Source organism: Gossypium hirsutum, chromosome D10 (assembly GCF_007990345.1).
Source record: "Gossypium hirsutum isolate 1008001.06 chromosome D10, Gossypium_hirsutum_v2.1, whole genome shotgun sequence".
Classification (NCBI taxonomy): domain Eukaryota; kingdom Viridiplantae; phylum Streptophyta; class Magnoliopsida; order Malvales; family Malvaceae; genus Gossypium; species Gossypium hirsutum.
The window spans coordinates 53,971,702-53,995,823 of NC_053446.1; the positions used below are offsets into that span (position 1 = coordinate 53,971,702).

Genomic DNA, 24,122 nt, shown 5'->3' on the forward strand with positions numbered 1-24,122 from the left:
CTATAACCTAATCTCTAGCTATACCACTCCATTCCAACAATTTATTAGCTTATCCAAAAAATATCATTTTCATTTTTCGATTTTTTTAGTCTTTAAATTTACGTTTTTTGTTAAATCACTTCAAAATGAATAAAAAATTTATTTTTTTTAACTTCGCTGATGTAGCATACATATGGATGTGGATGACACGTCGACATTTAATTAATTTTTTTAAAATTTTAAAATTTTTAAAAATATAAGAACTATTTTTTAAAAATTAAAAATCATTAAAATTATTAAAAATTATAAAAATATTTTTTAAATTTAAAAAATTAAATAATTGCTTACATGTCATCCACATGGCAATTCATGTATATGCCACATCATCATAGTTAATAAACCTCAACTTTTTTATTCATTTTAGGGTGATTTAACAAAAAAATGTAAGTTCAAGGGCTAAAAGAGACGAAAAATTAAATGAATAACTTAAATGACATTTTCTTTATAAAGCGGAAAGGCCAAATAAGTCATTATACCTTGTTATATATTTATAATATTAGATTTCTACTTTACCCTTAGATGTATGCACTTAAAGTCCAACCTACGTTAATTATTTTAGTTGTCTTTTCTTCGTATTGTTAGTATAGATAGATTGGTTCAATTAGGTGAAATTCATTTCATTGAGAGATTTAAGAGTATATGGAATAAGCTTGTCGACTTGGGTATAAGCCCTCTATTTTCACTTTGTTTTGCTTTCCAATCCTTCTTATTATTAATGAATCTATTTTTATTTTTAAAAAAAGTATGTTGGTCATATACAATGCTTAATCAAACTGGACTCGAATTAGAATTGTCAAACAGTGGCATACAAATTGGAATTATCCTTTTCAATTACCTGCAAGTTTCAAAAGTTTGCTGCCACCAGCAAGTGCACCTCAATGGATTCTAATCTCAAACTTCACACATGGAGTATTGGTATTTACTCTGGTATCTGCTTTGCAAAGCACACTTCTTTATATGTGAGGTTTTAGGATTGAATCAATTGAGGCATGACAAAATCTTGATATCTACTTCGTAAAGTAGATTCTTTTGTATGTGAGATTTTAGGTTTGAATTTATTGAGATGCACCTGTACATTGCAAAATCTTAAAGAGTTCTGTGAGTGCCTAAAAGGTTTCATATTGTGTATGAAGTGTCTCAAGTTTTGTTAACCTCACACGCAAAAGGTTCTTTACAAAATGCACTTCTTTGTACAAAAGATTCTAGGTTTGAACAGAGGACAATTTCTGATAGAGTATCACAACATAACCCGAAGGGTCAGGTTGTGATAGAAAGTATGGTTCGGTCGTGGGTCGTGACAGAGAGTGCAAATAAATATTAGATGAATCTATTCCATCACAATAACCTGATAAAAACCATCTATCTATAGCCTTTTGGATTCCAGAACCCATAAATTCTAATCACTCACAAAAGTAGATAACCGATGAAGACCCTCTTCCCACTGTCAATAAAAAGAAGAAATTACATCTTTGAAATTCCACTGGCATCTTTAGGTAACTGAACTATTCCCCTACATTCAACAACTTTGTACATAAAATGAAGTACCCGCAAGCTTCCATCCAAACATCAATGAACCCCCAAAGATATCAGTCACAGCAAATCTAAGAGGATAGGCAGTGATCAACCATCCATTCTAGAAAGCAAATGCAGCAGCTGATCTATCAGTGACTCGATTCATTAAGATCGCAAGCGCATTCAAGGAAAAGCTATGCTTCTCCGATTCGGTTGTGGGAGAAATACAGCAGCACTGTCATTGGTTTCACTCAAATGTTCTACTGAGATGGTAGACAACCATTATTAAGCAACTCCTGTTGTAGTTGCTCCAAATAGTAGATCTTGTCATTCATGCCTTCCTTTCTGTACGCATCCACCATGATGGAGAAGGTTAACTCATTAGGTGGGCATTGCTTGTCTTTCATTCGATTAAAAACTCTCTCCATTTCCATCAAATCCTCTGCCTTTGCACAAGCAAATATTACAGCATTGTAAAATGAGGTATTTTCAGGTATCTCAAACTTGGCAGCCAACTGAGCGGTGCTAATAACTTTATGAAAGAGACCAGCATTAGCATAGCCATTGATAAGGCAGCAAAAGGTCTTGGTGTCTGCCTTCATCCCTTCAGCACGCATTTGATCAAACGTGTATTCCATGTGTTTCACATCCCCGACATCAGCAAATGCCTCAATGACATTGTTGTAAGTAGAGGTTGTCCACGGAAATTGAAGCTTCCGCATGTATTCCATCACGGATGACATCTTATCATACATTCTTTTCTTCCCATAAGCACCGATCAAGATATTGAAAGAGCGTGTTTCCGGCTCAATGCCAAAATTTCGGAATTTCTCATACCATCTCTCCATCATATCAATCTGCCCTTTGTTACCAAACACACTGAGGATGGTGTTCATTGTCCACACATCAGGTTTGCATGCTGAGCTCTCCAACATGCCAGATAGGACTTTCTCCATCTGATCAAACTTCCCCGCCTTACCATATCCACTTAACACTATGTTCTGGGTAACTGTATTCGGAGTTATCAACCGCTCATCCATTTCCTCATACAGAGACTCAACCAAGTCGAATCGCGAGGCATCAACACACGCCTTAATCAAGGTACTGTAGGTGAAGACATCAGGCTGACAACGAGGAAGTGTTTTCATTTGGTTAAGCGTTGAGAAAGCATCGTCAATGAGATTGTTTCGACAATAAGCAGCGAGCAATGCCGTGTAAAGCTCTGGAGTTGGTTCACATCCTTCTTCAACCATTTCATCGAACAGCTGGCGGGCATGGTGGGGTTGCCCGGATTTCCCAAGAAGAACAAGTAGTTTCATGTACGTGCCTTCTTTTGGTTGATAAAAGGGTTGTTCCCTAAGCATCTCAAATACCTGAATATTAAAAATTGGCTACCTTATCATCAGAATAAAGAATCCCACGACTGCTAAAAGGAGAGGAGAAGTAGAGAGTGAACCTGGAGAGCTTGAAGCCACTGCTTCTTTAGGATGCAATCGGACAAGGTTTCGGTGACGGTGGAGACCCAGGCCTTGGCGGCGTTCTTGCGGTCGAGTTTCTTCTTGAGATTCTTGAGGGGGGTTTTCTTGGAAGACCCAGGAATGGAATGGTGCGACAGGCCAGGGTACTCTCCTTCCTTCCAGTGCCTCTTCTTATCGGAAACAGCACCGGCGACGGCAGATGGAACAATGAAGGAGTTTGGGGGATGGGGCTTGGACTTGGGCATGGGTTCTGGGCGTAGCAGAGCAGAGGAGAGCAGAGAAGAAGAGAAGGAAAGGGACATTGAGGATGCCATAGGATTAAAGTGTGGATCTTTGGGAGCAATTCAACTAACAAGCAGCAGTTGAGCTTGAGTTCTCTCTCTATTGCCGCTGTTTAGTATAGGAAAGGATAATAATAAAATAGTCCAGGAATATGGTAAAATTATATTGTGGCCCCCTTTCATTCAAAAATAATAAAATAGTCCTTATATGTTTAAAAAGAAAATTATTTTTTATTAAAAAATCTCATACAAACTGGCGAAATAATCAAATAACTCCACATAGCATGTCACATATACCTTATGTTAATATATATTGACTGATTTAGAACAATACAAATAGATGAAATTTTTAAGAGGATCGATTTGCTATTTAATTTAACGCACGAGGCTTAATTTGTCTATTTCTTTAGTAGAGAAAGTAAAATACAATTTAAATTTTAGTATAAAGAGCTTCATAATACTTTTACCACAGAGATATTTTAAAAAATAAAATTAGTATTAATATTATTTTATAAAAATTTAAGTCTTCCATTTGTAAAGGTTGAGTTCTTGGAGTTTTAAATATTCGACTCCCACATATGTGTAATTGCATAGGTATGGGACTATGGTTCTAAATTGTTTTCCCTTTATCTATTTATATGTTGTAATGATATTATTTTATTTTAAAAATTAAGAGAAAAAAGTGATAAAATAATTAGAACTAAAGTCACAAAAGAGAAAATCGTTTGGGTCTAATTTGTTTTTATGGGTAAATTAATGAAATATGTTGATTTTTTTTAATATTTAAGTAAATAGGTTGTCTTTTTTTTATATATTTATCGGTTATGTTCTTTTTGGAGAGAAAAATGAAAATAAGTTTTCACTTTGTTAAATTTTTTTTTTACAGTTGGAAATTAAAAATTTATAAATTTATTTTTGTTTGTGTTTGAGACAGATATAGTCATAGTTTTAAATTGTGTTGGTGACCTAAACATTTCACCTTCCATATGAGGATGGAGTCATCACTTGAGAAGTCGATATTGCATTGCAACTCAAGGTCCCAATCGGCGTTGATTATACGGTCACGATTTGAAGTGTATCTAGGACTTCAAATTTACAAAAGTTATACTGTCAAGGGATGAAGTATAACTGGGGCCTCAATTAACAGTGTTTATGCGGGCACCGAAACGAATAAAACCCATACAGAAGTCTAAGATCATAGTCATATCGAAAAGCACAGCAAGCAGGGTACCGGTTGTTTGTTGACAACATGTGCTTTTTGCTATGAGCTCTAATTCTCAAGTTAGTGGTTTTGTTTAGAGATAATGAATAAAGGTTGGAGATAATGAACAGTAAATCTATCCAAAGACCTTTTTATGTTTACCTCTTGCGTGATAATCTTCTCAATCTTGGAGCTTGAGATGCCTCAGAATTGATTCGTCCTTCTGCTTCGTTTGTTTGCTCTTTTAATCCCGTTATGATCGTCTTAATCATTTGCAACATTAAAATTCTTTTGCTCTCTCACCATTCCACGACTCCCTTTTATCTTCTTCATACTAAACATGTATTAAATTTAATACCCTTTATGAGTATGACATAATAATAACATAACATATTACCAAGAATGTGCTCCAATTGAGTGGTCATCCACAAGGCCGTGGTGGCCATGTTATCTGCAGGTACTTCAATTCTATACTCCTCAATCCCTCACCACTCTCTCTGCTTTTCTGTTCTTTTTTTGCTTTACAATTTCCTTTTCCACTTTGGGTATTCCATATTCATATAAAGAAACAACGAAAAAGATTTGAGAAAAGTAGTACCACAAACCAAATAAAATAAGAATGTTAACTAAATAACTATTGTCTCCGACGAAAGTAATCGAGAGAGTTTTCGTCGATCATTATCAGGTCAAGACTAGCTCCAATGGTGGAGTTGGAAAATTTTTTTTGGTGGCTAAAATTAAATTGTATATTTTTATGATAATAAAAATATAATTTTATCATTTTAATAGCCTAAATCTTTATAATTTTTAAAGAAATAAATCAAAATTTTATCATTTTTAGGGGACCAAAATGTAATTTTACTATTATTAATTTAAAATTTTATAAATTATAAAGAACCTAAATTAAAATTTTACCATTTTAAGAGGCCAGGTCTCTACTGAACTCCGCTACTCACTAACTTGTAATAAACACTATATTAATGTTCTTGTCCTATAAATAAAATTAGTTTAATTCCATCACAAGTCCACAAAACTATTGTCTAGATTTTAAGTTAGTTACTAAATTTCAAATCTTTCTAATTGAAATTTTAAAATATTAGTATTAAGGTTAATATTTGGTACATTAATAGTGTATTTTTTTATATATTTCACAAGTAGTTTTAAAAATTTGTTGTTGTCGAAACCTTTTTTTGAAATCGACTTTTTATTTTAAAAACGAAAATGGAGTCGCCACTAATCTTTTTTAATTAGATGTGATCGGATCACATCAAGGCTTTGTCATTTTAATAAAATGTTAGATTTATTAAAATTACTTTCGGTCTACAAAAATTCAAGAAATGGGTTCAGGAGTCGGTTACGTATGAGGAAGAATTAGCACCCTCATAACGCCCAAAGTTGGTATCAAATTGATTACTTGATGTCTTAGTGTCGAAAGTTGAAAATTCGAAAAGTAATTAAAATACGATCCCTCTTTGCATGATGTTTTTTTTAATTAAAATCACTTAGTTAAATTAAAACTTACGCAAAAGACCTTCTTATCTCAAGATAACCAAAACGAAAATGTCGTGTCCCGTAAGTTAAGGCACACATCTCAAATCCTCGAAAATAAAATTGCTTATTATTTAATTGTTATTTAAATCTCGTGTGTTTTTAGTTTTAAAAAGGATGTTTAGTTATTTAGATTTAAAGAGAAAGTCGAACCTTGTAAGTTAGGGCTGTAACACCCCTTACCCGAGACCGTTTCCGGAGTCGAGCACGAGGCATTACTTAGCTTATCTTACCAATTCGGAGCATAAAAACTAGGTTTGAAAATTTATTTCATTATTCGCAGCAAATCTGTCCAATCGCGCAGCAGTTACTAAATTAATTATAACTTGAGCTACAGAACTCGAAATTTAATTCCGTAAATTTTCCCTGAAACTAGACTCATATATATACTCACCATAAAATTTTTAGAATTTTTGGTTCAGCAAATTAGTACAGTTTATTAGTTAAAGTCTCCCCTGTTTCACCACCTGACTGCCCCGACCTCTAGTCACTAAAAATAAGTTTTCTCACTGTAGGATTTTCATATGAAATTCTTACTTGTTTCTACAGAAAATAGACTCATTAATGAATCTAAGCATGTAAATTTCAACTCATAACCATTTTTTTTACAATTTGCAATTATTTTCTAAACTCAGAACAGGGGACTCCAAAAACAGTTCTGACCCTATCTTACTAAAATTCACATATCTTAAAATATAAATTTCCTTTTTCTACACCGTTATTTTTCCATGAAAATAGACTCAACAAGCTTTAATTCCATATATCATTCACCCTCTAATTCATTTTATACTATCTTGGGTGATTTTTCAAATTCACGTCACTGTGCTGCCTGAATTCTGTTTCTTTGCAAAATTTTATCCTTTCATGATTTCCATGCATAATTTATCACCTAATCTTTCATAACAAAAAACACCTTCATCCTTAACCATTTTAATAACCATACATCATCAAATACTTACACATCACTCATTAGCAAAATCATCATTACAAACATACAAAATAACTAAATCCCTATACATGCCATAACTTAAACGTGTTTCGATATAAAATACCGAGCAGTTGTAGTTGATAGTGTGGACGATCTCCGACTTCTTTAGGATCCTTGAAGTAGCTTTGCAATACTATAAGAGAAAGAGAAATAAAAGAAGTAAGCATAAAGCTTAGTAAGTTTACTAGCAAATAAATAACAATATTTAACTTAAATAATTAAACTCAATGTCTATATCTCTAGTTTACTCTTTAGTTAATCTTATACTAGTTCTCTTACTTGTTTACTTAGAATACTTGTGTGCATAACTTACTCAATCCTTGCTGCATCGTTGAACATCAATTGATAGTATAATAAGTTCTTAAGTCTTACAACTTACCTGAGCTTGCCATTTATGCTTTAAACTGAACTTTCATGAACATGATTCGTTTACAAGCCCGTTGAGCTACATTGGAATAATAAGGATACTCGGGTCTCTTCTGATAATAACATGCCAAAGCCATGTCCCAGACATGGTCTTACATGGGATGTTCTCGTGATGGTGCCCATGCCATGTCCCAGACATGGTCTTATAGGGGACCTCTCATCTCGGTGCCAACGCCATGTCCCAGACATGGTCTTACATGGGACCTCTCGTCTCGGTGCCCATGCCATGTCCCAGACATGGTCTTACAGGGGACCTCTCATGATCTTAAGGATGCCAATGCCATGTCCCAGACATGGTCTTACATGGGATCTCTTTACCCAAATGTCATGACATTCGTATCCAGTACCATCCTTATGTATCAACGGGACTTTTAAATTTTAATTTTCTATCATTTCATGCTTGGATCATCATCAAATAAATTCATAAAATAAATTCATAATTGCTGGAAATTAACAGCATTAATAATAAATATTGAAATATTGCATTTATTTACCGTAAACTTACCTCGGTACCAATTATAGCCAAATTCACCAACTTAGTCTTCAACTTTATTCTTCCCTTTGTCTAACCTCGAGTTTCGTACTTCTTGATCTAAAATAGTAAATTTAACTTATTTAATAATCACATTCATCAAAACAGCCCTCGACTCTAACTTTTTCAAAATTACAATTTTGCCCCTAAACTTTTACATAATTACATTTTTGCCCCAAGGCTCGGAAATTAAACTTCATCTCTTATTCTTATGTTTTATAACATTCTGAACATTTTTCCCTTCTATGGCAACATCAAATTCCCACTCTAACATGTACTTATGAACATTAGGTATTTTTACCGATTATGTCGTTTTACTCGTTTTCACTTAAAATCGCTTAGCAAAAGTTGTTTAACATAATTTCTAGCTTCATATTCTATCATAAAACATCAAAATAAACACTTTTCACCTATGGGTATTTTTCCAAATATAAACCCTAGGTTAAATTATTGCTAAAATAAGCTAAATTAAGCTACCGGGATCTCAAAAACGTAAAGAACATTAAAAACGGGGCTTGGAATCACTTACTATGGAGCTTGGAAGCTTGAAAACCCTAACTATGGCTTCCCCCCTTGCTGATTTCGTTCATATGAAGAAGCTGATGATTTTTGCCATCTTTTTCCCTTTTAATTCATTTTAATTACTAGATTACCAAATTGCCCCTAACTTAAAAATTTTCTATTTCACTTATCTCATGTCCATTTTTGTCTACCAAGTTACCAATGGTATAATTACCATATAAGTACCTCCAATTTAAAGTTTCATAACAATTGGACACCTCTAACATGTAGAACTCAACTTTTGCACTTTTTACAATTTAGTCCTTTTGACTAAATTGAGTGCCCAAACGTCGAAATTTTCGAACGAAATTTTCAAAAAATCATTTTGTGAAATTGTAGACCATATAAATATAAGAAAAATAAAATTTTTCTCATCAGATTTGTGGTCCCGAAACCACTGTTCCGATAACCTCAAATTTGGGCCATTACAAGGGCACAACTTCTCGAACCTCTAAATAAAGAACGTTGCCTAAGTTTTAAAATTTTCCTTTTTATGCATCGAGTAAAGATGAATATAACATTTAAAGCGATGTGCATTTAATTTATTTGGGCATAGTATGAAAATGGACAAATATATTTAAACATGATACATGAGATGGAGATAGCAAAATAATATAAAATAACCATATAGATAAAACATCTATATTAGAATGATAAATAATAAATAAATAAATACCATAATAATAATGTAACTATAATAATAAAAATAGCAATAGCAATAGTCATATCACTATCATAATACCAAAGTAAATAAATAAATAAAAATATGTAATAACCACCTAAAAATGCCCTAAAAGGAATATAAACAACATAAATTTTAAATGTTAAAATAAAAAAATAGTAATTAAAGGGATAAAATTAAATAAATGAATGATTAAATTGAAATTTAAATGGAATTTAAAGTATGAATTATATAAAATAAATAAAGCAAAATAAGGGACTAAAATAGAACATGCTAAAAGGAATAGAGACCAAATGGGTAATTATTTCAAACCCAGTACACGTGCTATTTCCAGGAGTGACTAATGGTCAGAGGACCAAAATGAAAATAAAATAAAATTAATGGTAAATTTAAAAGAGAAAAGAAAATTTTAAATCAGGACTATATCAAAACATGCTCAAAAGCGGGAGGACCTGGGCAACAATTATCCCATCCCTTTAAAAACACACGGATCTAAAGGATTTCGGGTCGGGCATTCGGTTTGTGTCTTAAAACGATGCCGTTTTGGGGCCTCTAGAACTTGGCCAAAACGACGTCGTATCATGGTCCCTATATATATATAAAATTTAAAATCATTTCTAAGCTTAGTTTAAAAAAAAAACTTTAAAACCCCTCTTTTTTTTTCTCTCGTCCCTTCCTTATTCGGCCTTGGTTCCGGCGAGTCTCCGCCGTGGCCACCAATCATCAGCAGCGAAGACCGCCGCCTCCGGTGGCCAAACACCCCAAAAACTTCCCTTTTTTATCCTTATTTTTTGGGGAAAATCAGATCTTGGGTCAAAATCCCTAGAATCCAGTCAATACTCAACAACAAAAAAGGAGACTTTTTGGCTTTTATCCCTTTTCGGCGCGGCCGTAGGTGAATCCTGAGGGATTCGGCAGCCTTTGAGGCCAAAAAAACCACCGACAATGGCGGCACAGGTGAAAGCTTAAATCTTTTGTATTTTTTTATATATATGCTTCGAAATAAAAAAAATGAAAATACCTTCTTCTTTTTAAGCACTTGTAGTTTTTTTGCTTTCTTGTATTCTATTTTTGATTCTCTGTCCATAAAAATACCATCTATTCCTTAGGCTTTTATAGCCGATTACATATATATAAACATTTCTTTTCCTTTTCTCTATTTCTGCTATCTCTGTCCTCTATCTCGTTTCTTTTGATTTTTTTTTTGCATGTATTCGTGGCAAGGTCAACGGCGCTGGGGAGCCACGCCTTGCCATTTCGGTGAAAGGAGGAGGAAAGGCCCCGGGCGGCGCATTCACTGATGTGGCGAGGGAGTGGCGTCAAATCTGCTAGGGTTTCTGTTAGTGTTTTTTGGGTTTTGGACTTGGGTTGATGTAGTATTGGGCTTTTAGGGTTTTGTTAGATTGGGTAATATATTTGGGCCTCGATTTGGGCTTAGTATGATGGACTGGACTTTTGTTATTATTATTTTGTTTTGTTTATTGGATCGGACGAATTTGGACCTTTACAACTGTCTCTTTTTTTTTTACAAATATTTTACTATACCCTTCCACTTGTCAACTTTTTAGTCCACTTATAAAGTCTAAAAACTTCACTGCAGAATACCAATTAGGTCTCTTCTAAATCTCGGTGTCAATTTTAGGCATTAACTTTCAATTCAAACTTGAAGTATAACATATTTAAAAAACATTGACGAAGCTGTAAACACATATATACCCATGACGTGTAAAAAAAAGTATAAATAAAATTTAGAAGGATTATTTTTTAATTTGATTTATATGTTTTAAATATGCAATAAGTTTATACGCATTTATAATTTGATTTATATGTTTTAAATATGTTCCAAGCCATATTTGAACGTCCATTTAATATTCGAGCTAATTTAGATTGACAGAAGAACTTGATGTAAACAATCTTTAAGACTCAATTAAAACACTTTAAAGCTTAAGAATTAATTTAGAATCAAGCCATAACTTAAGGATATTTTATGGAATTAACCCTTAAAAAGTTATAAACGGTTCAAAAAGGTTTTTTTTGTTTGTGTTAGAGATTGACCTGATTAAGCAAGTAACAAGTAAAAATAGCAAAAGAAATTGAGAAATTGAACACACAAATTTAACGTGGAAAAACTCATCCAACGAGGATAAAAAACCACGGGCAAAGATAATTTTACTATAATGACAAAAGAAACGAAGAGTACAAAAAGATAGAGATAAAAACTAAACCCCGAAAACCCGAAAATAAAGAACTCTCAAAACGTAAATACAAAATTCTCTAAATGTGTTATGAGTTTTAATATCTAATGGTTATATTTTCTAAGGTTGTAAAATTTATAAGCTAAATTCATATGTCAAATAAAAATAAAATAATCTAAACTAATCAGTGTTTGATTGAAATAAATAAACAGAGTTTAACTAGAAGATTATTTCTTAAATTTGACTGAAATATGAGTCATACTTAACAAATCTCCACCTTGACTCATATTTCTACAACGCCATCTTTGCCAAAACCCGCCACGAGCCTATCTTGAACTATGCAGGAAATTAACCGAGTCAAATCTGTGCTTAGAAACTGGAAGACTTCTAGCCTTTGACTTGTACACTGCCAAATCAAAACTAAACCGGGTCTGATTTTCATGAACACAGTGCCCTAACTTTTCAAAACTTGGAACCAAAATAGAACCTCTCTTCAACGAAACGATCATACATTTTTCCCTTCTATGACCAAGTTGTCTCTGCTCCAAACGAGTTGGCTTTGACTCTATAACGGACGAGGGACATCCGATTTCACCAGTCACTGTAGAACCTTTCAGAATATAAAGACTGCCAGTTCTTTTACTTTTTAACAAAGCAGGAGCTCCACAAGATACTTTAATGCCGCTCGACTCGATGTTGATTTTGCATCCTTTCAAGTCTAAAATACTTAAGGAGATGAGATTCTTTCGTAAATTAGGTACATACCTGACATCTAAGAGTGTCTTAATCGTCCCATGTGTATCCTAATTTTAACAGTACCAATACTAATTACCTTACTAGATGAATCGTTTCCCATGCGCACAACTCCACCTTCAACCGAACTGTATGTGAAGAACCATTCTTTATTGGGACACATGTGGAATGAACATCCCGAATCTAGGATCCACTCGGACGTGAGCTTGTAGTTTTCGCTCGTTGACACTAACAAGAAATAATCACCGCTTTCATCGGCCAAATTAGCATCAGCTACATCTTCCTCGTTACTCTCAGCAACTCTTTTATTTCGCAGTTTATAGCAATCTGCTTTGATGTGACATAACTTTTTAAAATAGCGACACCTTTTGTCTCGTTTCTTTGATGCTATCAAAATAGAAGCTTGCGTATCTGCCTTACTATCCAAATGAAGCTCATTGTCGAGTTTGTCTCTATTCAACAAATGACCTTTCACATCTTCGAACTAGAGTTTATCTCTGCCATAAATCAGGGTCTCCCTGAAAGACTTGTATGAAGGGGGTAAAGAGCACAATAATAGTATAGCTTGATCTTTATCATCAATATGAGCCTCAACGTTCTTTAAATCATTTAAAAGAGTAATGAATTGACTGATGTGATCTCTAATAAGCTCACCTTCGTTCATGCGAAACGTAAATAGATGTTGTTTCAACACTAAACGATTAGCTAGAGACTTAGTCGCATAAAGAGTTTCTAACATTTTCCATAAGGTGGATGAGGTCTTCTCCATCAATACCTCCTGTAATACCGTATTTGCGAGGCATAACTGGATTGCAGACAAAGCCTTTTCATCAAGCTCTTCTCATTCTGTTTTATTTAGATTCTCAGGCTTTTTCCTGGTAACAACTTTTTTCAAACCGGATTGAACTAGAATTGCCATCATCCGGGCTTGCCACAGATTGAAATTTGTCTCACCATCGAACTTCTCAATTTCAAACCTTATTACTGTCATATCTGAATGGGTTGATTTATGAAAATTAAACTAACTCTGATACCACTTGTTAGAGATTGACCCGATTAAGTAAGGAATAAGTAAAAATAGCAAAAGAAATTGAGAAATTGAACACACAAATTTAATGTGGAAAAACTCCTCCAAAGAGGATAAAAAACTACGAAAAAAGATAATTTTACTATAATGGCAAAAGAAACGAAGAGTACAAAAAGATAGAGATAAAAACTAAACCCTGAAAACCTGAAAGCAAAGAACTCTCAAAACGTAAACACAAAATTCTCTAAATGTGTTATGAGTTCTAATATCTAATGGGTGCATTTTCTTAGGTTGTAAAAGAGCCTATTTATAGGCCAAATTCATATGTCAAATAATAATAAAGCAATCTAAACTAATCAGTGTTTGATTGAAATAATTAAACAGAATTTAACTAGAAGATTATTTCTCAAATTTGACTTGAAAGACGGTTTAGTAACAATAAATGATGTTAACATGGAATCACAAATTAACGTTCATATACTTAAAAAAGTGCCAAAAAAATCATAATTACTTGAATTAATAAATATTTCCTTATATTATCAAATATTAATGGTTTTTTTATTGATATTTAATCTCTTTACAACAATAATAGATAATGGACCCTTAAAAAACCGGCTTTGCGAACTAATATGCAGATATATATATATATGTATATATGCACTTTTCTCGTCTCCAATATATATATGCATGCATTTTTTTTGTTAATCGAAATAACCAAAAAAAAGAAAAAACAAAAAGAAGATAAATTGATTGAGCCATCATTTTACCAAAGGAATAGAGGTTTTCAGTTTTCAGCAGGGTCTGATAATTGCCCTTTTTTTGTTTTGTGTTTGATGCTTTAAAATCACAGTTAAAATTCTGGGGAAAGAATATACTATGATGGTCATGGGTTTTCAATGGCGTCTGCAATCGTAAAACCCAGTTTTCCATGGCTTTTTCCTTTTGTCATTTTCTTTTCTCTGTCTCTCTCTCTCTTTCGGTTTTAGTAATTATATTAGACGTTACATTATTGTCCAACTAAAATTCAGTTAGTGTTAAGGCTTCTCCTTGTTTTGGGTGTTGTTTTTGTTTCTCTTATTTATTTGGATAATCTTGAGCATTTTCCCTAGTAAAAGTTTCTGGCACTTGCATGGTGGGTTTCCTGGATGAATTATAATCGTTACAGCTAGGGGAGGTGGTGTGATGGCGGCCAAGAAGGCGTGTGAGTCTTTTTCCAAGAGCTTAATTGAGGATGTGCATAAATGGGGTTGCATGAAGCAGACAGGGGTGAGCTTGAGGCACATGATGGAGTTTGGGTCCAAACCCACTGACCGGAACTTGTTGATTTCGGGTCAGTTCCTCCACAAGGAGCTCCCCATTAGGATTGCTCGTAGAGCCATTGAGCTTGATACCCTCCCTTATGGCCTTTCTGAAAAGCCTGCTACTTTGAAGGTCTCTTCTTTTTCTTCTTCTTTCTCCTTTATTAAATTTCCATGTCTTGGATGGCTTGTTGCTTCACTTTTTTGGCCAAAAAAAAGGATCTTCAATCTTCAACTTCCACTTAGCCTTTAAATACCTGATTTTGCATAGTGGTTAGTAGATCTTAACCTTCAATTTCATGATTAGTAGTAATTCCTTCTTACTCTATTGTGTAGATTCTTCTTCATGTGGTCTGCCTTGTGATTTCAAGTTATTTGTTGCTCTTTCCTTACATTTTGATGCATGCAGTCCCTGCTGAGTTTTTTAGGGCCTCTAAATCTAATATAGACATAGAATTTCACTTAAAAATCCAAGAAATTGTTTGCTTTTTTCATAAAATTTTACCTATTGTGTCAATTTCAGTCCTTAATGGTTTAGCTTTGGAAATGGGGAGAGATATAACTTATTTACTTGAACTTGTGATTCATAGGTCCGAGACTGGTACTTGGATTCCTTCCGTGACCTAAGGTCTTTCCCTGAGATCAAAGATATAAATGATGAGAAGGAATTTACACAAATGATCAAGGCTATCAAGGTGCGACACAACAACGTCGTCCCTACAATGGCTTTGGGGGTTCAACAGTTGAAGAAAGGAATGGATCCCAAGATTGTTTATGAGGATCTTGATGAGATTCATCAGTTTCTCGATCGGTTTTACTTGTCACGGATCGGAATCCGCATGCTTATTGGTTAGTTTCGACTTCATTAGTTTTGGTGTGATGAATCTGTTGTTTTCTTGATGCAACACTTGCTGCTAAATGTTTTCCATTACCACATTTGCAACTGTATATTCAAGCTCGGTCTAAACACTCTGCATGGTTTAAATTTTGGTGAAACCAGGGCAGCACGTCAAGTTGCATAAACCGAATCCTTCTCCACATGTTGTGGGTTATATACATACAAAAATGTCTCCAGTGGAGGTGGCAAAAAATGCTAGCGAGGCTGCACGTGCTATTTGTTTGCGCGAATATGGGAGTGCACCTGATATTAACATCTACGGCGATCCTAGTTTTACATTCCCGTAAGTTGCTTTATCTCACGTTTGTCACATTTGATCCATTTAGTTTCCATCCTGGAGCCATTCTTTATCTTTAGTTCAGTCATACGTATGGTTAACCAATGATCTTGTGCTTCCCGTCCTGCATATTATCTGTTTTCTTGCGTGACAGTTACGTTCCAACACACTTGCAACTTATGGTATTCGAGTTGGTAAAAAATTCCCTGCGTGCTGTCCAAGAGCGCTTTATGTATTCGGATAAAGTTGCACCACCTGTTCGAATAATAGTTGCCGAGGGAATCGAGGATGTAACTATAAAGGTAGTTTTATCATGCTTAATGTTTGTCCATACAATTTTCATTTAAATATGCAATTTCACTTGTTGTCTAACAACACTAATTGGTCTAACTGGCAATCCAGATCTCAGATGAGGGGGGTGGCATAAAAAGAAGTGGTCTTCCCAAAATTTTCACTTACCTTTATAGCACTGCCAAAAACCCCTTGGATGAGTATACAGATCTTGGGACAGATGATAGAATAACAATGGCAGGATACGGTTATGGAATACCTATAAGCCGCTTGTACGCAAAGTATTTCGGAGGGGATCTTCAAGTTATCTCCATGGAAGGATATGGTGAGTGCATTTGCTACGATTTGATTGCTTAACAATCGAATGTTGATAGACAGTCATACTGTTTTGCTTTGTAAGCAAGCATATTTGGTTGAAATCATATGTATCTTTGCATATACATGAACATATAGTTGCATTATATATTGTTTAGGTGGCACTGGCACTGGCATCTCAAGGTAGATTTTAAGTAGAAAGCAACAGCCAAAAGGATTGTTCATATTATAGAAGCAGATAACTAACATATCTTTTGGGTTGTGATTGACAGGGACTGATGCATATCTTCATTTGTCTCGCTTGGGAGACTCACAAGAGCCATTGCCATGATTCTCTTTCTCTACTTGGTCTGCACCGCCAGGAGGGAAATATAGCGATGAACAAGGGGGCGGGGGGGGGATTTTAATGTATCAAAGTGTTTGTATTAAAATAAATATTGTATAATCCAAGTACAATCACCTCACCTCCTGCATAGTTTTCTTATTTCCAGCTGGTGGAACATTGTTTTCAATGTCGAAACATGGAACCAAATAGTGTTTTTCAAGGCCAACAGTCTTGATTCAAACATGTAACTTGGTATGCTTCGATGCTATCCAGCATCTACGAAACAAATGACTTTAAGAAGTAAAGAGATTGAGGTCATACCTTTTCAGTTGCAATTGCAAAGGGAGTCCACTATGGCTCATGGGAGTGCCATGGGACATTGGTCAAAGGCCCAAGGAGAAAAAGCAAAATGAAACATGCTCTTTTATTATTACCACTCATGCAAGGAAAAACATAATTTAACAACAAATTCAATAAAAGAATCGGTCTTTCCATTTCTTTTTAACGTGAAATGTACCTTATCGTCACTGTAATATTCTAGCAGATATGCCTAATTTGGAAGGACTAAAATAATAGAAGTGCAAATGAAGAAAAAGGGGGAAATACGGTTCAATGCTTCCTTTACTCTATTTTTCCTCATCAGAAAAGCAAAATTCTTGGACAATCTTCTCATGGGACAATCTTTTCATTCCATATGTGATGAATGTACACGTGAATGGCTTCCCTTTTATACTGAAACTAGCTAAAATAGTGCTATTCTCAATATTGCCCTTAGTCTATACAAATATTAATCCCGTACCATTAGCAATCCTCATTGTAGTCGGCTCATCAAACACTAAAAATTAATGTTGTTCTCATGGATGAACCTGTATTCCACAATCAAGCATAAGGATGATGAACTGGTAATGGAATATTGAATTATAAAATGAAAGTTTAAAGAGATATATACCTGATGTAACCTTTCTTCCTTAAAGCTTACGGTTCTAAGCTTCAATTCTCCTCTGTGCGTTGTCATTTCATCTAATATCTCAGCATCAGAAAAGTTGTCTTCAGACCCTTCATTGTGAGAAACAAATGATTCCCTTCCCTGTTTAAACATTACCATGCTTGCGATCAATGTGCATATGAAAAGAAGTATAAATTCATTTAAATCAAAGGAACATTTATAACTTAAACTGCGCTAGAGCATAGAAAGAAAAACTGTATCATAGATGCTAAGATTTTCAGTTATGGAGAGGAAACCCTTCCCATAAGTTCGTTCCACAGGTCGAAACGCCAAACAATTTAGTGTAATTACTACTACCATACGCAAATATTAGTGTAATTACTACTAGCATATGCAAATATTGCTCTGGATCTAAAACAACAAATTATAAGAAAGGACCAAAAAGGATGTACCTTGAATGATAAACTTAAGTTTCTGCGTGGCGTGCCAAGAATTTCTTCATATTCAGCTGCATCAAGTTCCCGCAGATGTTCAGGAGCAAAAAACTTTGGAAGGATGTGCTGTCTGATGCTGATGAGGAGGAAGAATGGCAGTGGAAACAGTATTCCAGCTATAGGTATCCATGTCACCCCGAAACATACCAGGAAGTATACCAACTGGAAGAGTGTAAACATCAAAATGGACTTGAAAGGTACTGACTCCACAAATGATGCATGAACACCTTCAAGGACTCTGTTCAAAGATATAAGATGCAAAACCATATCAACCATCACATTCAGTTTCTTATCAGAGTTGTGCTACTGCTTCTATACAATATATCTTTGTATAAATCATCAAATATGTTTTCATAAAATGCCTGTTTTTTATGTAAGTTTATTCTTAAGGTACAATGACTTACTTGTAACGTCTGCTAGGGGTGATAAACAGTAGCAACATCCTTTCCCAGAACTGGTTCCCTGGGAGGCTGTCAATCGCCATGTAGGCAAAGTATCCCCACAGTACCGAGGTAGGTATCATTTTTACCACAGGCAGAGCACACAATGAAAGTCCAACAAGGAAGGACTGCAACAAGTTGCTCATTCTTTGCTCATTAACTCTAACTGGCAAATGAGCATCAATGTGTTTCTCAGGATCAAAATTTTCTTTTCCATTCTCCCTACCATCACGTTTCATTACTGCCTCTTTTAAGTTCTTCAACTCTTTATCTACTGAAGTAGGCTGCAATCCAAATTATGTTCTAATGAGACTTTCAGCCAATTAAATATTTTGCAAGCATGCATTACATATAAAGTAGTATATGCAGTATTACAAGCCTATAGTACTTACAGCAGGAGATTCGTCCATTTCTATGAACACAGCTTGCATCCTCCCATAGATTTCTGAGTTGCTTGCTAGTTGCGATATGCCCTCCTTGGCACTTTGTACCATTTTTTTCCGAATAAGCTGCAATTGATTGATTATATAGTCTAAGAATCTAGATTGATGGGAATCATATGAATCAGGCAATTAGAGGAATGGTTCCCAAAAGTACGATGTCTTACCTGCCTCTTGAGAACTGCAAGGCTTTTAGTGTGCATGGGAGATTGTGGAAGTACCCCATTTGAAGGAGGGAGTCCCAGCAACCCACAAATCAAAGTCTGAAATGACAAGAAGCGTTTAAGCCTGATATTAGTATGAAATATATATATATTTGAAAAATATAAATTGTAAAAAAAAAGGGGGTGGTGGGAACTATGGAGAGAGAATAGGTCGGAAGATAAGTACCATAATTCCTAGCAATAAGATATCATAATGGTAAGCAGAAGGATTTTTGAGGTTGAACTCCTTTTGTTGTGCCAACTGTGAAGCAACACTGTGATCGAAGAAGTATAGACCTGCTATCATTACTGCTGGTATAAAGGCAGCAAAGATGTACATTATTGGTACCTTTCCCATATCCTGTAACAAGAGTTGAATATAAAATTATTGCGGCTTTCATCTGATTAGAAAAACCAGGTATGCACCAAACAAACATTCCAATGTTTCCTAGATTGTAGCTTAAGGTTATGAATTTTAGAGACAGTTCAATTATAAGATATCAATAACATAAGATCCCTGGAAAGGGAACAAATAAAGTAATGGATTCATAACTTACCTTTATCACTGTCCAATGATGTAATGATTCAGATTCCCAAAGAAGTGGACAGAACAGCCTCCTGGGGACTCCAGAACTAACTTGTCCAGGTATCATGTAAGACAATGCTGTCCAACACAAGATCACAAGGGGAACCCCATAATCTGCAAGAAAACCTCGAATCCAACCTGAAAGAAAAGCCATTAAAAACAAGATTTAAAAAAAAAAAAAAGCCCCACAAATAATATCAAGTGAAACTGTCAAATCAGTAAATGTCAGTTAGTGAGTTGATGTACCTGTTCCATAACGCCACAATCTTGCCTTACGAGTCTTTAGGGAAGTGAATAGAACCCCAAATGAGAAAATGACTGCAAGCAACCCATTTGTATATAGCCAGGGGAACTGATATTTCTCCAACTTAGGATTTTCACCTTTGGGAACATTGAACTCACTGATCACTCCCTATGATCCAAACATTATACTTATCAAGGTTAAACCACAGAACTTTGTCATCATAAACATCACAATTCCTTTGTTGCATAAGACATTCAATACCTTAACAGCCTCTTGAAGGAAAAGAACAGTTATCAACATGCCGAAAAGCTCTCCAGCAACTCTTGTAAATCTGTTGATTATGGTGCATGCATTGAATATAGCAAGAAAAATGAGCAGCATAGCTGTCCATACACACACCCTGGGAAAAGAGAACAAAAGAAATGAAATTAAGCAATGAGAACATTTCTGCTGAATCAAGAAGCTCGAAAAATATTAAATAATAATTTTAAAATTACAATCAGGGAAAAGAAAGAAGAAGGAATGACATTCATTACCATGCAGCCCAAGCCAAAAAGAGCTCCTGGCCCAACTCAGGCCTTCGTTTGCAGAAATTGTACAAATAAGTGTACATTATAATTGTTGGCTCTGCAACACCTACTATTAACAAAGGTTGCCCACCTAAAATGGAGTGAATGATTCCACAAATAGCTGTGGAAGCCAATGTTTCCACTGTGCTGAGGGCACCGTCTGAAACAAGAAAAACAAAAACAATCGTATGGTTTATTCATGAAAAGCCATAAACTCGACAAAAATAGGATAAATAAGTTTTCAGCACTAATATCCAGCATTAATAATCTTAGAGATAAGATGATTTGCATTGAAGTAACCTCATCCTTGATCATGCTAGCTTTTGAACATTCTCATTTTAAGGAGAAAGCAAATGCACTACCTGTATCTCGACTCAATTGCTCTCCAAAGGCAATAACAGGAAGAGCAGAAGCAAAGAAGATATAGAAAGTAGGAGCAAATATCCTGTTAGAAATAAAAAAAAAAAATGAAATAGAATCAAAATCGAAAATATCTTCATCAGAGGAACAAAATGTAGTGCCAGAAACATCAAAACGAAGAACATGAACATACCGAAAGCCTGAGCAAAGTCCATTGACCCAATCTTGCTTGTAGCACACGCTTCTTCCCTTGATGTCTTTGGTTATCCCCTTGAATGGACTTTTCATGTTTCCCATAACTGATTCAACAAGGGCAATTAAAATTTAAAAAAAAAAAAAAAAGCTTTTACATAAATCTATTTTCTACAATGATAGAAACACATATATCCAAACATCCTCTTAATCACATAGGCAAAACAGTGCAAAGAATAAAATATCTCTAAGAAGTTGGCAAAGCACATCACTAAAGAGAACATGTATATATCATGTATGCATGTGGATTTTGTGAACACCAGTGGTAATCATGATACAATTGCCTTAATAAAGAGAAAATCAATTACCAACATTACTGGGATACATGTGATTTGTAATTTACTATTAACGACATCATAGAATATAGCAGAACCATCCAAAATAAAGCTAATATAAAAACCATCTGATCTGCTGTTACTGACACAGTTCATAGAAATCTCATAAAACAATACATATGACAACCGTTCAGATGAATGGTCTGTGGCAGGCTGAATCTAGGGGGGGGAAACCAATAATGTGTAAAAGAAGATGAATTTCTGAAAGAACCAAGAATACTACCCGAAAAAATCAGCATAATGCAAACTACAAAACATAGTAATTTTACTCACATTTTTCTTTTTTTAAGACAAAAAAAAAAGGTTGATATTCAAGATTCAACTAGAGAACAGTGGAACATTTCCATTTCTACTATAAAACAAGCAGGGGAAAACCCCACATTTTCTACATTGGGAAAAAAATCAAAATCTCCAAGGAAAAAAACAATAGAGAAGTTACTCACATTTAGAGTTGTTTTTTTTCTTTTTCATTGTTTTGATTCTATGTTTGAAAGCCCATGCACGTAAAATCCAACAAAAAAAGAAAGAAAGAGCATGTAACATCACTGAAATGAAAATTGGAAAAGAAAAATGGCGACGGACCTCGAAACTCCGGCGCCGGAGACAGTTTTCAAGTTAGATTTTACTTCTGCTTCTTCTTTTTCTCTCTCTCCTATGCCTCCTTTAAAATGGAAATGGAAACCAAACTGTCTAAAATCTTCTTCCCTGTTTGCAGTTTACACAGAGAAGAGAGGCTGAGAAGGTGAGGGAGGGGTTCCATGCCACTGACCCTTTATACTATACCAACCTATATTTTCATCATTTTTCTCATAGCTTTATATATATTTATCCGGTCCCTGTACTTTTTGGACTTATAAAATTTACTCCCTCTATTTTTATTTTAAATTTAGTCCTCAAATTGATACTACTGTCAATCAATTTTCGTTACATTTTATTATGTGATAACAGATTCAAATTTAACAAGAGTCAGTTAACATTGTTATGAATTAGATTTTGATATTTAAATCAGACTAAAACTAAAGTTGAAAATTCTGAAGAATACAGGGACTGGAGCATAATTATACCTTTGTCATATGTTGTATGTTTTTTTCGCTCGTTTATTTCATTTTTTATTTGGCAGTGTAGGAGAAGTCCAAGATGTTGCCAGCTAATCATATTGTCAAAAACATTGTACTAGGGAAATACAAACAACATTCTTTTCCTTTGGGTTAAATGCTTTCACACGTCAATGGTTTTGTTTTAGTAATACAAATAATATATGATTATTGTAGTTTATGATCAAATATCAACATCAATTTTAGTAATAGAAATAATTATTCATAACAATTTATTTCTTCCTTTAATTTTATTTATATATATTAAAAATTAAAATCATTAAAATTAATAAAAAAATTTAAAAGATATTTTTAAATTTTAAAAAAAAATCATAATTAAATATTGACGTGTCATTTATGTGGTAATCCACGTGAATGCCACATCGGCAAAGTTAACAAACGATAACTTTTCTATCCATTTGAGATAATTTGACAAAAAAATATAAGTTCAAAGGCTAGAGAGACAAAAAAAATGAAGGGTTAAATTTTTTTTTTGTAAAGTTGGAGGGCTAAAAAATTCATGATGTCTAATAATTATATTAATCCTTTTTTTTATTATTTCTCAAGGTATCTACCGGAGCGAGCACAGTAACTAATCATTCGTATTCTGTAGGCCCATTAAGGGGGTAGATGTTGGCCACGAGTTTTAAATATGATTATATTAGTCTTTAACTAAATATGAAGTTAAGGTACGAGAGACTTTTTATTCATTGATCCAACATGCAGGGGCGAAATCAGAAAATTCTTTTAGGGGGCCGAAATTAAATTGTAATTTTTACGATAGTAAAAATGTAATTTTTAAACGATTAAATTAAAAAAATTTATTTTTAAAGAGGCCAAAGTGCAATTTTACCTTTACTAAAAATGACTAAAAATGGAAAATTTTTCATTTTAAGAGAAGCCGGGCCCTGCTAGCCCCCCTAAATTTGCCTCTGCCAACATGTATTAATAATGATAATTATATTTAAGGGAGAGATCCATTTACATTGTAGTTTTACACAACTTTTATAACATTTTCTATAATCAATATTTTAGCAATTCAACCATTAAATTTATTAATATAGTTGTATTCTTGATTTATATAAGTTTTCAAATTGATCTGATATCTCTACCATATCGACCCAAAATATTGTCTTTATTAATATATATTTAAAGACAGTTGGATTATTAAAATATTAATCCTTATTCTCTTTTCAATAGAAGGATGACAAATCAGATTTTTTTCTTGAGTTTTAGCAATTTTAATTGGATTTTAATTTTTTCAAGAGAAAAAAGTTGAAAATCAGGAGGATAAATCTGATTTGTCATTCTCCTATTAGAAAGAGATAAAAGACGATATATAATCAAAATTTTATACAATCCCAATTAAATTGAAAACCATTAAATTTTTATTTTGAAAATTAAGTGTGTAAAATATACTAAAAAAATCATAGGTTTTAAAAAGGTAATAATTTAACAAACTTTATTTTAATTTTAAATTTGAATTGACATTGTTATAGTTTCATCAATTAGAGAAATTTGTCAGAAATCAA

The 24,122-nt window shown here is 34.0% G+C and overlaps 3 protein-coding genes across 3 annotated transcripts; 1 reads left to right on the plus strand and 2 right to left on the minus strand.

The window, feature by feature from the left end:
* Nucleotides 1-1,344: 1,344 nt before the first annotated feature.
* Nucleotides 1,345-3,586, minus strand: LOC107916249 (pentatricopeptide repeat-containing protein At3g06430, chloroplastic). Its single transcript, XM_016845409.2, has 2 exons — nucleotides 3,008-3,586; nucleotides 1,345-2,924 (listed from the first exon to the last, which is right to left on the minus strand). The coding sequence occupies exons 1-2, from the start codon at nucleotides 3,341-3,343 to the stop codon at nucleotides 1,812-1,814; spliced, it is 1,449 nt and encodes a 482-aa protein (XP_016700898.2). The 5' UTR covers nucleotides 3,344-3,586; the 3' UTR covers nucleotides 1,345-1,811.
* A 10,333-nt stretch (nucleotides 3,587-13,919) lies between these two features.
* LOC107916251 (pyruvate dehydrogenase (acetyl-transferring) kinase, mitochondrial) lies at nucleotides 13,920-16,932 on the plus strand. Its single transcript, XM_016845411.2, has 6 exons — nucleotides 13,920-14,654; nucleotides 15,112-15,370; nucleotides 15,522-15,702; nucleotides 15,851-15,998; nucleotides 16,099-16,312; nucleotides 16,575-16,932. The coding sequence occupies exons 1-6, from the start codon at nucleotides 14,406-14,408 to the stop codon at nucleotides 16,631-16,633; spliced, it is 1,110 nt and encodes a 369-aa protein (XP_016700900.1). The 5' UTR covers nucleotides 13,920-14,405; the 3' UTR covers nucleotides 16,634-16,932.
* Nucleotides 16,933-17,096: 164 nt separating this feature from the next.
* Nucleotides 17,097-22,276, minus strand: LOC107916250 (probable boron transporter 7). The gene is made up of 14 exons (XM_016845410.2): nucleotides 22,079-22,276; nucleotides 21,103-21,208; nucleotides 20,912-20,994; nucleotides 20,517-20,709; nucleotides 20,242-20,380; nucleotides 19,983-20,148; nucleotides 19,708-19,874; nucleotides 19,338-19,511; nucleotides 19,115-19,210; nucleotides 18,900-19,016; nucleotides 18,472-18,791; nucleotides 18,026-18,305; nucleotides 17,577-17,714; nucleotides 17,097-17,493 (listed from the first exon to the last, which is right to left on the minus strand). The coding sequence occupies exons 2-14, from the start codon at nucleotides 21,204-21,206 to the stop codon at nucleotides 17,482-17,484; spliced, it is 1,989 nt and encodes a 662-aa protein (XP_016700899.1). The 5' UTR covers nucleotides 21,207-21,208; nucleotides 22,079-22,276; the 3' UTR covers nucleotides 17,097-17,481.
* Nucleotides 22,277-24,122: the final 1,846 nt, after the last annotated feature.

Coding starts and splice junctions, on each gene's coding strand:
- LOC107916250 (XM_016845410.2), bottom strand. CDS start 21,206: ATGGGAAACATGAAAAGTCCATTCAAGGGGATAACCAAAGACATCAAG. Junction 20,710..20,911: donor GCAATTGAGTCGAGATACAG/GTAGTGCATTTG, acceptor TTCTTGTTTCAG/ACGGTGCCCTCAGCACAGTG. Junction 20,149..20,241: donor TCCTTCAAGAGGCTGTTAAG/GTATTGAATGTC, acceptor TTTGGATCATAG/GGAGTGATCAGTGAGTTCAA.
- LOC107916251 (XM_016845411.2), top strand. CDS start 14,406: ATGGCGGCCAAGAAGGCGTGTGAGTCTTTTTCCAAGAGCTTAATTGAG. Junction 15,371..15,521: donor CGGAATCCGCATGCTTATTG/GTTAGTTTCGAC, acceptor TGGTGAAACCAG/GGCAGCACGTCAAGTTGCAT. Junction 15,999..16,098: donor TCGAGGATGTAACTATAAAG/GTAGTTTTATCA, acceptor CTGGCAATCCAG/ATCTCAGATGAGGGGGGTGG.
- LOC107916249 (XM_016845409.2), bottom strand. CDS start 3,343: ATGGCATCCTCAATGTCCCTTTCCTTCTCTTCTTCTCTGCTCTCCTCT. Junction 2,925..3,007: donor AGTGGCTTCAAGCTCTCCAG/GTTCACTCTCTA, acceptor TTTAATATTCAG/GTATTTGAGATGCTTAGGGA.